Source organism: Danio rerio, chromosome 7, assembly GCF_049306965.1.
Source record: "Danio rerio strain Tuebingen ecotype United States chromosome 7, GRCz12tu, whole genome shotgun sequence".
Taxonomy (NCBI): Eukaryota; Metazoa; Chordata; class Actinopteri; order Cypriniformes; family Danionidae; genus Danio; species Danio rerio.
Window position 1 is genome coordinate 54566548 of NC_133182.1, and position 15013 is coordinate 54581560.

A 15013-nucleotide genomic window follows, 5' to 3' on the forward strand; every position below is an offset into this window, starting at 1 on the left:
TTGGACCGTTATAGTAAATTATGCAGTTAGATAAGCTCCAGATTTAGCTTAAGTATTAAGTAATTAAGTAATTAAATGTATATGCACAAATATAATATTGCTTTCTATTAAAAATAGGAATTTGAAAGAAAGATTTGTGAGGGCTGTTTTTATGCTCAGCACTGTAGACCGACAGAGATGGATGGATGGATGGATGGATGGATGGATAGATGATAGATAGATAGATAGATAGATAGATAGATAGATAGATAGATAGATAGATAGATAGATAGATAGATAGATAGATAGATAGATAGATAGATAGATAGATAGATAGATAGATGCATGCTTGTGGCTGTGTTTTAAAATAATTTATTATTATTGTTGTTTACTTCAATGACAAATCAATTCTCCTCCATGGGGCACGAAAACTCATTTCTCATGTCTGTAGACATGAAAGAGATTAGATTTTGCCTAAATGTTTTGTTCTTATCAATTATTTGGACATCTTTCCTATCAAGCATTTGAGCATGAAAGATGATGTTTGAATAGCATCTGTGGTCATATTTTAATCACATGAAACAGCAGATGATTTACCACAGCTTTATAAAGCAAACCACAGCTTTATCACTTATCACGATTCACTTTGCATCGCATTTTTACCGCATAACCAATTTGCTTCCTCTCCAGCAACCAGAACATAATTACACAATCTAATAAATACCTTTTAAATAACAATTTATAAAGCATTACGATATCTGAATATGAAATGCCTCGAAGAGCCACAAAGGTGGGACTGAGTTGTGTAAAATTTGGCCCATCAGTAACTATTTTTAAACTGAGATGTGCTTGACCCTTTTCTCAGTGCCAGCATGGAGCTTATGAAACGCATTTCCCATCTTTATATGTCTGTAAAATATTAACAAACATAAATGACCTTAACAAGCAGTGAAGGCGCACATTTGAGTGTCGCCTCTGATTGGCGTGTGTTTTTCTGCTTGGCTGAAGGATAGACTCATCCTCTCAGGCGGAGCTACATGGGACAAACTGTAATGCACTTTTCCTCAATCTCTCCAATGAGTCACAGCTTTTTTTTTTTTTTTACCAAACAGAATTATATCATAATTCGTTAGACCAAGCTGTTAAAATCATGCATGCTGAATTAATGAGGTATAAGAAAAACTGAAGAGAATTGCAATGGGAAACAGGTGATTACAAGAACACATAAATTAGCCTACCTCAATTTGTGTAGCCTATTAATGGATATAAAGACGCATAATTATCATTTTTTAAATTAAAATGCACAACTTTGACAGTTTTCTCCTGTAATTTTAGTATGTAAACAAATTTTACATTGTTTTTCATAACCACACTGTAAGTGTAGGCCCACACAACAACTTTGAGTCCCTGTCAAACATTGATAAGCTGCCCATCTTACTGGGGGAATGCGTGTGCTACTGTGTTAGCAGCTCAGTTTGTGCGGTCCTGGCACCGCCAGAGGAATCAACAATGGCCCGCCTCACTGTCTCCGGGAAACTATAACTTGTGGACTCACTTTTGATATTTATTTCATTAGGCCTACCGTCATTTCTTTATATTGTCTTCCATAATCTTTTTATATTTTTTAATAATCTATTATTTTATTTTTTTATTTATATCTGTGTTTTATCTGTATTATATTTTATATTCATATTTGTTTGCACTTCTGCCCTTTTTGCAGTAGTTTTTTGCAGTTTTGTCTTGTTTGTACGCAGCATCGCTGCACTGTTTTAGCAATACGAATGTACAGTTAATTGTCACGTCAAAAAAGAACCTAAAATGTGAAATATGTGCATTTAAAAGGCTATGAATATTATTGGAGTGTGTTTGGTCAGACTTCACTTTGACGGTCCGTTGGATTAAGTTAAGTTACATTGCATCTATATGCCAACTAAATCTCATTAGATTAAAAGTGGACTGTTAGGTTGGTTTAAGGTTAGTGTAAGTTTAGATGTACTTGCAAAGTTTCTTAGTCAGTTAAATGTCTGTTGAAGAAGCAGTATGAACATTAAGCAGACAGTCTACTAATATTCAAATTGACCATCAAAATAAAGTGTTGTCTTATATTTTATTAGAAGTAGGTTATCCGTTGTAGCTATACTAGAAACAATATTTCCTTTATTTCTGTTTTTATACTTCAAAATGACATTTATTTCTATTACTTGCAGTTTCTTTGTTTGAGAAGTTTACTAAAAATTTCTGAATTTCTTTGTTCAGTGCAACAATTGAATTTATTTCGCATTTAGCTAAAATATTTCAGAATTTCAATACTTTACATTCGTTTTACTTTTTTATTATTTAAATGTAATATTTTTTATTTAGGCTATTTGACTTCTTTACCCGTTCTTAAAAAGTGAAGTTTTGTCATTAATTTAGCATGCATACAGAACAGTTTTCATTCGTTAATTAAACGACAAACAAATCTTTATTATGCTCGAGAAAACACAGAAACTTCCTTAAAAAACAAAAGTCCACACAATTTATTGAGGATATAGCCTACACATAAAGAGCAGCAAGGAACTAAACGAAACAATCTTCAAATGCATCTGATAGTATCATAGCACTTCATAATCATAAAAATAGAAATCACATAATGTATAAATATCTGTAATATCATGTTTCCAAGTTCCCAATCCATCTATTTTTTTTACAAACACTTCAACAAAAAGTAATTGCAAAACGCTCCACGTGGACAGTCGCACATTTTCCCGATCCTCGATCCTTTCCTGATGGCGCACTGCTCTCCGACGTCGCACTGGTGTGGAAAGAAAATCATAAATGGTAAAAACTCATTGTGAGGGTTTTGTAAATATGAAATTAACTCTTTAGAAATCAATCTGTAAGCCTAAAATCTCCTAAAGACTCTGTTTTGTTCTACTCACTGTAGGAACGCGCCCAAACTTCTTTTCCCACAGTGAGATCCGTTTGCTCTGCAGTTTCTCCAGCACATCATGTAAAGCCCCGAGCTGTGAACACGTTCACGCCAGTTAATGCATTTAAGAGTAATTAAAATTCTCTATAACAGTGGAATAGCGTTTGTTTTTGCGATGCGCCGAGAATTAAGCAATACTTACGAGCTGCTTTTCGTTGGTCAGATTCGGGTCCTTTGGGTAAAACTCTCTCAAAGCTCTCGTTTCTAAGTCAGATTCGTTGTCAAAGTCCATTTCTGCAGCCTGTATGCAGGAGAGCAGCACAGCGCAAACCATCGCTGTCGACCAGATTTTGGAACTCTCCATGGTCATAGACTCACAGCCAAAAGCGAACCTGTCCTCCGCACTAAGATTCAAGTGAACACTCACTTCCCGCGGTCCAATCACTTTATATCTGCTCCACTGACACACCACTCACTTCGGTCCCTCTTTTGCTCCACCTTACACATTGATTTTTTTGTTTTTGTCTATGCGTAATAAAGACGCCGACGATGACTCATTTCGTAAAGCTGGGATGTTTGTATTCAAAACAAAACAGAAAGACGTCAGAGGGGACGTTAAAATTATTAGATTGGTAATATTTGCTGATTATTATAAATTATTATTTGTTGTTTTTTAGACTGGTTAACATAAGTTGTTGTATGGTTGTATTGTTGTCAGAATGAAACAGATGCCAGATTCAGTTGCAAAAGGGGAGATGGAGCTTGTCACACTGGCAGGCTTTTTTCGATTATATAAATACAGTCTACTTTTAATCTAATGAGATTTAGTTGGCATATAGATGCAATGTAACTTAAATTAATCCAACGGACCGTCAAAGTGAAGTCTGACCAAACACACTCCAATAATATTCATATCCTATGTGTGTGTGTGTGTGTGTGTGTGTGTGTGTGTGTGTGTGTGTGTGTGTGTGTGTGTGTGTGTGTGTGTGTGTGTGTGTGTGTGTGTGTGTGTGTGTGTGTGTGTGTGTGTGTGTGTGTGTGTTTGTTTTTATTACATGGTGGGGACCTCAGCATGATAGCACACTCACAAAGTGGGGACCAAAAACATAGTGGGGACCGATCGCCCGGTCCCCACTATGTTTTGCCTTTAAAAGACTCAGGGGGCGTTGCTGATATGCCTAGTGCAGTTTTTTTCACTGATCCCCACCTTGACCATTTACCTGAATTGAGTGTGTAAGTGTGTGTCGGCGCACTGCTCTATAGCGGTCCTGTAGTCGGATGGCGGTACTGCACCCTGACACACACTTGGCGCTATTCACACACTCTGCCTACTGCACATGCGCAGATCTCATAAATGAATCCGACTTTAATCAACTTAATTAAGATCTATCATCAAATTAATCGAATTTTTGGGTAAGTTATAATGTTTTTCACCATCATAATGTAATGAAATCAGTTATATGACAAATACTTATGTTGCATATTTTGACAGTTATCAGGTATAGTTAATTAAATGTTTTAACGAATTTCCTGGGTGTTTTAATCGATGTTGTTTTAAATTACGTATTAATATAACACTGATAAGACACAAACTACAGTTCGGCATGTAATTTAACTTGTTTACACGAGTAAAAGTTACTCGCGCTAATGTGCTAACGTGCTAACTGCCCGGTGCTACACGAGTCAGAGGCCGGGGTGGAGTGCATGAGCGGCGGTCAGACAGTCACCAATCACCGGGCGGCTAAATGGATCGACGGAGGATAAAACCATTAAAAGATGCGGAGAAACACATCACCAGCTCCACTGACAAGACCCATTCACTGGAAACCGAATATATAGAAGGTTACTAAGGTATGTTTTCATAGTTCTTGTATCGTACTTTTTAAATGGTTAATTGCTTTAAACATGTAACGTTAATCCTGAAATAACACTATTATATACTATTTATACGTTAATGTAGTGATATAGAGGTTATAATTAAAATGTGGGGCCATCTGGTCCTAGAAATGTACTTAATTTATTGTTCTATGACGTGTAGAAACGTTTTATTTTAGATAAATAATTATAATAAACTCCAACTTAGTGTAAAACATATATAAAAGTACATAAATGTTCACTGTGTGTGTTTTATTTATTTATTTGCTGTCAACTGGTAGCCTTTTACAATAAGGTTAAATTAGTTAATGCTGTTTAATGCATTTACTAACATGAACAATGAATAATACTTTATTACAGTATTTGTTCATGTTGTTTAACTTTAGTTAATGAAAATAAAGATGTTCATTACTAGTTGAACACGCACAATGCATTAATTATTGCAATGCATTATTACTGGTACAAGCATGAATTTAGATTTGAATAATGCATTAGTAAATGTTAAACTATGATTAATAAATGCTGTACATGCATTGTTCATTACTAGGTCATGTTAGTAAGTACATTAACTAATAAAACCTGATTGTAAAGTGTGACCTGTAAACAATTGAAGTGGAAAAAAAGTTCTTTAAAACTGTCCTAAGAAAGAAGAACAGGTGTTCAATAGTATTAGAACAACATTGAGGAAAGGTTCTAATCCACTTCAAAAGGTTTACTGTATTTATAATTCACACACAGAGAGGATGCTAATGTGAGGTTTTTGTAGTTTTTGAACCCTACACGTTTCATTAAATCTTTTAGGTCAGAGTTTGCGTTGTCCACATTTATTAAAGGAAGTTTTGTGGTTGAGTACAAATAATAGAGCTTGTGGAAGCAAAGCATAGATGAGATATTAATAAAAATACTGTCTTTATGTTTGACTTTATATGGTAAAACAAGAACAGGTGGTTAAGTGTTTTCCCCATTCAAATGTTCATGTATATATTATATTCATTGTGTTTGTATTCATGCCATAGTTTAGCTTTTTATTGCTATGAGAGGGCATAATTAAAATGTTGCTTGCTCTTTTCTCTTAGTTTTGCAGCATTGATGCCGATCATGAGGACGAGACCCTCGGCCGGCTGGTGAATGATGACCATCTGCACCCTAACTGCACTGTCAATAAGATCGTTGTTCAGAGAAAACCTCATTTGTGCCTTTTTGCAATCAGGGATATTTTCTTTGGAGAGGAAATAACGTTTGACTATGGCGCATGTGATTGGCCTTGGAGAAAGGTTTGACATTTTGATCACTTAATACATTAATCCTTAATACATTCAGCAAAGCTAAGAGTTTTTAATGTTAATATAGATTAAGGGTAAATCTGTTCAAAAATAAAGAGTTTGCATCATCCATAAGAGATAATGAAATCAATCTCTTAATATCTTCTTCTTGTCTTAATGGGTAAAAAAAGTTAAATTAATTGGGTAATGCTTTACTTTAAAGGGGGGTTCATAAGACTGTCATGAAAGCTTTATAGTCATGACATGACTTATATAACAAAGCTGTTTTTAAATAGCTTTCATTGAAGGATGCCCATATGACTGCAGAAGAGAACTGCTCCGACAACTCTCTGATGAGGTATGTTTATTAGTATTAGTATTATTAGTAGTAGTAGTAGTAGTAGTAGATGTTGTTGCTGTAGTAGTGCATTTAATTGTAATTATTTAACTTAGTGTGTGTCCTAATTTATGAACATATGCAATAGTGTAACATTGTGGGGACCAGAGGCATGTTAGAGAAGCTGTGAAACACACTTAGTCCTCAATACACACACAGTACGGTCTGACATAGTGGGGACCAGGAGCCCTGAGTACTACTGTCTAATTATTATTTTGTGTTTTTTATATTCAGCTTTCATTGAAGTATGACCATATGACAGAGGAAGAGAACTGCTCTGCTCCAGTAGGAGACCCACAACCCTCTGATGAGGTGTGTTTAAATTTAATAATAATAATAATTATTATTATTATTAGTAGTAGTAGTAGTGCATTTAATTGTAATTATTTAACTTAATCAAAATCTAGAAATGAAACAGAGAGTGTGTGTCCTAATTGGTGAATGTATGCACTAGTGTAACATTGTGGGGACCAGAGGCATGTTAGAGAAGCTGTGAAACACACTTAGTCCTGAATACACACACAGTAAGGCCTGACATAGTGGGGACCGGAACCCTTGAGTACTGCTGTCTAACTAATTTTTTTTTTTTTTTTTTCAGCTTATATTGAAAGTTGACCATATGACAGAGGAAGAGAACTGCTCTGCTCCAGTACGTGACCCACAAATCTCTGATGAGGTGTGTTTAATGTTGTTGTTATTATTATTATTATTAGTAATAGTAGTAGTAGTTGTTGTTGTAGTAGTGGTGCATTTAATTGTAATTATTTAACTTAATGAAAATCTAGAAATGAAATAGAGTGTGTGTCCTAATTGGTGAACCCATGCACTAGTGTAACATTGTGGGGACCAGAGGCATGTTAGAGAAGCTGTGAAACACACTTAGTCCTGAATACACACACAGTACGGTCTGACATAGTGGGGACCGCGACCCTTGAGTACTGCTGTCTAACTAATATAAATTCTTTTATATTCAGCTTTTATTGAAGGATGAACATATGACAGAGGAAGAGAACTGCTCTGCTCCAGTAGGAGACCCACAACTCTGATGAGGTGTGTTTATTATTGTTGTTGTTGTTATTATTATTAGTAATAGTAGTAGTAGTAGTAGTAGTAGTTGTTGTTGTTGTAGTGGTGCATTGTAATTATTTAACTTAATCAAAATATATAAATGAAACAGAGTGTGTGTCCTAATGTATGAATGTATGCACTAGTGTAACATTGTGGGGACCAGAGGCATGTTAGAGAAGCTGTAAAACACACTTAGTCCTGAATACACACACAGTACGGTCTGACATAGTGGGGACCGGGACCCTTGAGTACTGCTGTCTAACTAATATATATATTTTTTATTTGTTTTATTCAGCTTTGATTGAAGTATGACCATATGACAGAGGAAGAGAACTGCTCTGCTTCAGTAGGAGACCCACAACTCTCTGATGAGGTGTGTTTATTATTGTTGTTGTTATTATTATTATTATTAGTTGTAGTAGTAATAGTAGTTGTTGTTGTTGTAGTAGTGCATTTAATTGTAATTATTTAACTTAATCAAAATATAGAAATGAAATAGAGTGTGTGTCCTAATTTTTGAATGTATGCACTAGTGTAACATTGTGGGGACCAGAGGCATGTTAGAGAACCTGTGAAACACACTTAGTCCTGAATACACACACAGTAAGGTCTGACATAGTGGGGACCGGAACCCTTGAGTACTGCTGTCTAACTAATATACATTTTTTTATATTTAGCTTGTATTGAAAGTTGACCATATGACAGAGGAAGAGAACTGCTCTGCTCCAGTACGTGACCCACAACTCTCTGATGAGGTGTGTTTAATGTTGTTGTTATTATTTTTATTAGTAGTAGTAGTAGTAGTAGTAGTTGTTGTTGTAGTAGTAGTGCATTTAATTGTAATTATTTAACTTAATGAAAATCTAAAAATGAAATAGAGTGTGTGTCCTAATTTATGAACGTATGCACTAGTGTAACATTGTGGGGACCAGAGGCATGTTAGAGAAGCTGGGAAACACACTTAGTCCTGAATACACACAGTAAGGTCTGACGTAGTGGGGACCGGGACCCTTGAGTACTGCTGTCTAACTAATATATATATATATATATATATATATATATATATATATATATATATATATATATATATATATATATATATTTTTTTTTTTTTCAGCTTTTATTGAAGTATGACCAAATGACAGAGGAAGAGAACTGCTCTGCTCCAGTAGGAGACCCACAACTCTGATGAGGTGTGTTTATAATAATAATAATAACATTATTATTATTATTATTAGTTGTAGTAGTAATAGTAGTTGTTGTTGTAGTAGTGGTGTATTTAATTGTAATTATTTAACTTAATATAGAAAAATATAAAATATAGAAATGAAATAGAGTGTGTGTCCTAATTGGTGAACATATGCACTGACATTGTGGGGACCAGAGGCATGTTAGAGAAGCTGTGAAACACACTTAGTCCTGAATACACACACAGTACGGTCTGACATAGTGGGGACCGCGACCCTTGAGTACTGCTGTCTAACTAATATATATTTTTTTATATTCAGCTTTTATTGAAGGATGACCATATAACAGGGGAAGAGAACTGCTCTGCTCCAGCACGTGACTCACAACTCTGTTATTGCATATCAGATTTAACGAACCGTTTACTACGGATTTCATGTAATTTTGATAACTGTCCATTAATCAGATGTCATCACGCTGCTGTGCCGTCAGCCAATCGTTGTATTGCTGATAATGATTTTGAGGATCGATAGATCTGTCACAACACACAGTCGCAACACATCTCAGATCAGTTTAATCTGATTCGCAAACTTTTTTGAAGAACCAAATTAGCCTAAGATGAGTTATCAAGATTAAAAGATCCAGGATCTGTAATATAATCTTAGATTATTTAAGCGAGGTCTGAAGAACAGACCCCTGGACCCTTGAGTACTACTGTCTAAATTATATATTTCAAAATAAAAATTATAAATTATATATAAAAATATATAAAATAATTTTATATAAAATATTTATAAAATTATATATAAAATATATATTTTTAATTATATACAGTTGAAGTCAGAATTAATAGCCCCCCTTGTTTATTTCTTGTACTAAATTTCTGTTTAATGGAAAGCAGATTTTTTAAACACATTTCTAATCATAACAGTTTTATTAACTCATCTCTAATAACTGATTTATTTTCTCTTTGCCATGATGACAGTAAATAATATTTTACTAGATATTTTTCAAGACACTTCTATACAGCTTAAAGTGACATTTAAAGGCTTCACTAAGTTAATTAGGGTAACTAAGCAAGTTATTGGAGGGATAATAATATTGACCTTAAAATGGTTCATAAAAAATTAAAACTGCTTTTATTCTAGCTGAAATAAAACAAATAAGACTTTCTCCAGAAGAAAAAAATATTATCAGACATACTATGAAAAATTCCCTGCTCTGTTACACATCATTTGGAAAATATTTGTAAAAAAGTTTTAAAAAGGGGGGCTGACTTCAACTGTATATACTTTTATTTATATATATATATATATATATATATATATATATATATATATATATATATATATATATATATATATATATATATATATATATATATATATATATTTATTTATATATATATATATATATATATATATATATATATATATATATATATATATATATATATATATATATATATATATACAGTTGAAGTCAGAATTATTAGACCCCTTCGAATTTTTCTCTTCTTTTTTAAATATTTCCTAAATGATGTTTAACAGAGCAAGGAAATTTTCACAGTATGTCTGATAATATTTTTTCTTCTGGAGAAAGTCTTGTTTGTTTTATTTTGACTAGAATAAAAACAGTTAAAATTTTTTTAAACACCATTTAAGGGACAAAATTATTAGCCTCTTTAAGCTATATTTTTTTCTCGATAATCTACAGAACAAACCATCATTATACAATAACTTGACTAATTACCCTAACCTGCCTAGTTAACCTAATTACCCTAGTGAAGCCTTTAAATTTCACTTTAAGCTGTATAGAAGTGTCTTAAAGAATATCTAGTCTAATATTATTTACTGTCATCATGGCAAAGATTAAATAGGTCCATTATTAGAAATGATTATTAGAAATAGTTATTAAAACTATTATGTTTAGAAATGTGTTGAAAAAAATCTTCTCTCCGTTAAACAAAAATTGGGGAAATAATAAACAAGCGGTCTAATAATTCAGGGGGGCTAATAATTCTGACTTCAACTGTATATGAAGAGTTTCATTGCAAAACGAGATATATCCATTTAAAAAAATGTTGGTTATTTTGACATTATTTTTCAGGACATCAACAGTCAAGTTCATTCACAATTTTTGTACATTAAACTATAACTTGAGCTCAGTGAAGGCCAGGAACACAATATTTTCAAATGCAGGATATTTTTTATTTAATTTTATGTCTATAATTAAGTAAAAAAACATGCCAAAATGCTACATATTAATCCAACCCACATTGTCAAACATCTTAAATTGGTTAAAAAAAAACTATACACCATAAATATATGGAATAATATATGCAAAGATAGATTAATAATAATAAGATTCTAAGTTAGATTTGGCCAGAATGTACACAACATAACATAACATAACTTTATTTATTTTTTATTTTTGCAAAACGCTACATCCACCTTTGGCTATATTATACTACATTAATACCATTACCAAAAGCTAGTGAATCAATGTTTTGTTTGATAAGTAAGATTAAGTTAGTTAGATAAATGACCTTTAGCTTGGTACAGAAAGAGTGGAGGGCGGCTCCTTCCACACCGCTGCAGAAAACCAAACCTGTATGATTAGAGTGGGCGGAGCTGAGTCCGTGACACAAACTTGCCTCGCTATGTCATATTTAATGAATTATTTCACTGTAATAATAATAATAGCTTATTTATTTGGTTGTGAAAAAGCTAAACCGTTTTCTCCATAACAACATGTGCCCTTTAAGTTCCTTCATAATAAATCAACAACAACAAGAATAAATTATAAATAATAGGTGCAATCGCATAAATATATCTTCAGATAGGCTACTCAGCTACATGTAAGAAATTATTTAAAAAATAAACTTATAAAGGACACTTAGAAATGTCGCCTTGCAGACAGGTATCTTGTGATGGGGAGTAGGAAAAAAGGCGCTCCTAGGCCTTCTCTTGACATCAGCGGAGACTCGTTCCCTGCTGCATTTGTGTATTGTTGACGCAGAAGTATCTTATTCGGGTCCACTTTTGTGGCCTTTTTATAAATTTTTGTGAAGTTGAAGACTTCATCTTCTATCGCTAAATCAATGAGCAAACTCTGAGCACTTCACCGGCGATGACTCTCTTCCCAGGGGATGCTGAGCTCGCGCCGCATCCTGAACGTTCTCTAACTGTTATATCGCACTTTGTATAGAAACTGGCCTGACGGATATTGCGTTTTGTGAAAAAAAAATACGTTTTGTACTTGGCCTAAAATGTGCTTTCTTAAATGTTATTAATGGCAGCAATTCACACATAGATTAAGGTACATCTGAACCGTGATTTCCAATAATAAAATCCAAATGTCAAAAAATGCCGTTTATCGCATTTTGCAACCAAACTCTTCATATGTATGTGTGTGTTATGACTGTATGACTGCAGAAGAGAACTGCTCTGTTCCCACAACTCAGTTTTTCTGGTATTTGAAAACAGACGCTCAGCAGATTTTAAAGGGTGGAATCTTGATCAAATCGTGGGTTTACACACAAACATGTAATACAGTGCCAGATTTTCTGGATGTTATATACACATTTGTATTTGCAAACATATATCATATTGTTTTAAATGATGTATTTTTGTGTGGGTTTTTACATTCAGAGAAAGTTACAGTGGATCGTGATTTTGGAGGAGGTGAAGTCCAATCTAAAAGGTAAAAATATTATTTATTTTTCTGATCAGAATTTTTCTTTTTCAGAATGTTTATTTTTATCATGATATGTATGTGCTATGTTTGAAAACTATATTTAAGCTACCATCACACGATTTTACCTATTAAAAAGAACAACACAAAATCAAATAAATATTTTGGTAAGCTTTCTGCAGAGAAGTCAACTCTCAGACTTGATTTTTACTTTCAGAGTCCCCTCAAGTATCATCACCATGGTACAGTGTCTGTGAAGATAGTGAAGCAGACCCAGCATTTACAAAAAAGAGAGGTATGATCATTTAAGTTAATTTGTGACTGACTTGTGTTATTGTACAAGTCCAAATGCACAAGCTCATTTACATAACATGTAGGGTAAAACAGGACAGAAGCACATTACTTCTATGATGATTTCAGTACAGTCGCACTTGATGTCTCATTTCATGTTAGTTAAACAATATTGCTAAATACTTTGGAAAAATATACTAATTGCATATCGGGTTACACTTTATTTTGATAATCTACTACTACTACTAACTACAAGTAACTGCAACTACTTGTCAACTAACAGCCATTAGACTGTCTGTTAGAATCAACACTGCTAATGCTCTACTAAATTTATATAAGAGTTAATCATATTGTACTAATTTTGAGCGTAACCTAACAGTCTGCTGTACTATTTACTGAGACCAATGAGAGTTGGTTTTATTGAGGTAACCTTAACTGTCAGCTAATACTCTACACTCTAAAATTAATAAAAATAAGTAATAATAATTAAATTAGCAGTTTTTCATAATTTGTGATTCATGTTTTTATGAAATCTGTTTGTTTCTGCTTTTGAATTGCATTATGGGGTCTTGATCTTTCTTCCAACAACTTTTAATCTTAAAAAGTAAAAAAAAGTGACTTTTTGTTTGGGTTGTTGTTGTATATTATGCTACAGAAACCTTGTAATAAACTGCCGGTACATTTTCTGTTATTCTAAAGACTTATTTATCTCTATATATTATTTCTTATACATTACATTATTTCAAAATACTAAAATGTCAGTAAAAGTCACTTTGTTAAACTGTAGAGTTGAATTTTCAACATCAAAAGTGCACAGAGCAGAGATCAACATCCCATAATGCAGTTCACCAACAAAAAAAAAAAAAAAAAACACTTGTAAATCACAAAATACAGGAACTGGTAATTAACAGATATGTGTTACAGTGTAGTGTTTTGAGCTAAACTTGAGCTAACAGTCTGCTAATACTCTACTGCAGTGGTTCTCAAACTTTTTTCATCAAGTACCACCTCAGAAAAAAATTGTCTCTCCAAGTACCACCAAAAATGAGCAGTATTGAAATACAGTAGCCTAGTAGGCTCAGTAAAGCGGCTACAACTCTGCTCAGATAAAAAAAAACGTGGCAGATTACCTCAGAAATATAGGCTATGTGTCATATATGGCATATTATATACATAATTTTTGATAAATTTTAAACTATATGTAGCATGTACATGACATATTTCATTCCTCCGCGTACCACTAGAAGGAAGCCCGCGTACCACTAGTGGTACACGTACCACAGTTTGAGAACCACTGCTCTACTGATAATCAGATGAGCGTTAGTCTTATTGAACATTCTAACAGTATGCAAATACTCTAATACATAATACTTTACGGTGAGATAATTAACGTAGTTGCAGAGTTACGCATAGTTAGAAGAATGTCTAAACTGGACTATGGAATAAAGTGTAAACCCATTAACCAGTTTTGAATTTAATAATAAGTATTTTTTAATCCATCTCCATCTTAAGTATTTTTAATAATAGGCAAGACATATTTTTCTAGCATTTTCTATCACAATATTAAACTAACATAACAGCACATGTTGTAAAAATGACTGAACATTTATGCAACTAAAACCACTTTTTTATATTTTAACCACCCATAGGTCCCATAAAGAGAAGATCCTGGAGCAAACAGGAAGAACATGCTGTGGTGAAAGCTGAACCATTGGCTCTAAAAACCAGAGATTGGTCAGCTTTGGATTTTTATATTAAAAACTGAATCTCGACTCTGAATAACACTTTCATAGTAACTGCACACTATACATCATTAGTTTAGCACTAACTCTACATAAATAGACTTTAGGAAGCAGTTTATAAATACAGCTTCAAACGCTGTATTCTTGACTTGACTAAATTGTATTTTCATGCTTTGTTACTCATTCATTTTTCATTACTATATTATGTATTGCATTATTTACAAACTATTTGTATATAAGAGTAGTTGGTGGTTTTTAAGATAATTCAGAATGAGTTAATAAATGATTAATAAACTATTCAAATGAACATTTATACATGTTATATTCAGGCAGTAATTGTAACCATGTGTGTTAGTAAATGCTATAATAACACAACTTCATGCAGTTTTGTGACCTAAGGACTGTTTATAGTTGATAAATCCCTTATAAATGACAATTTAGGGCTCAGTATCTAATGAACAATAAATCTTTGCAATCTTATTAAAAAAAATTCTGTAAAGTCTAAACATTACAAAATAAAAATACAACATCATTTCAAAACAACACAATTAACAATATGGCAATATTCATTTCAGTGTTTCTGTGATGTTTGCACTGTACAGTTATT

At 33.1% G+C, this 15013-nt stretch overlaps 1 protein-coding gene and 1 long non-coding RNA gene across 3 annotated transcripts; one reads left to right on the forward strand and one right to left on the reverse strand.

Moving 5' to 3' along the window:
* Positions 1-2424: 2424 nt before the first annotated feature.
* Positions 2425-3356, reverse strand: cart3 (cocaine- and amphetamine-regulated transcript 3). The gene is given in 3 exon segments (NM_001327818.1): positions 2425-2773; positions 2901-2984; positions 3093-3356. Coding segments are annotated over 3 exon segments (360 nt in total). The 5' UTR covers positions 3261-3356; the 3' UTR covers positions 2425-2665.
* An 833-nt stretch (positions 3357-4189) lies between these two features.
* Positions 4190-14709, forward strand: LOC137495567 (uncharacterized). 2 transcript variants are annotated; one of them, XR_012382702.1, is made up of 13 exons: positions 4190-4303; positions 4574-4741; positions 5842-6039; positions 6324-6385; positions 6659-6736; positions 7023-7100; positions 7399-7474; positions 7788-7865; positions 8170-8247; positions 8610-8685; positions 12331-12382; positions 12591-12668; positions 14314-14709. It is a non-coding gene; the product is annotated as an uncharacterized lncRNA (long non-coding RNA). The 2 variants fall into 2 exon arrangements; XR_012382703.1 differs by having other exon boundaries at positions 4578-4741.
* Positions 14710-15013: the final 304 nt, after the last annotated feature.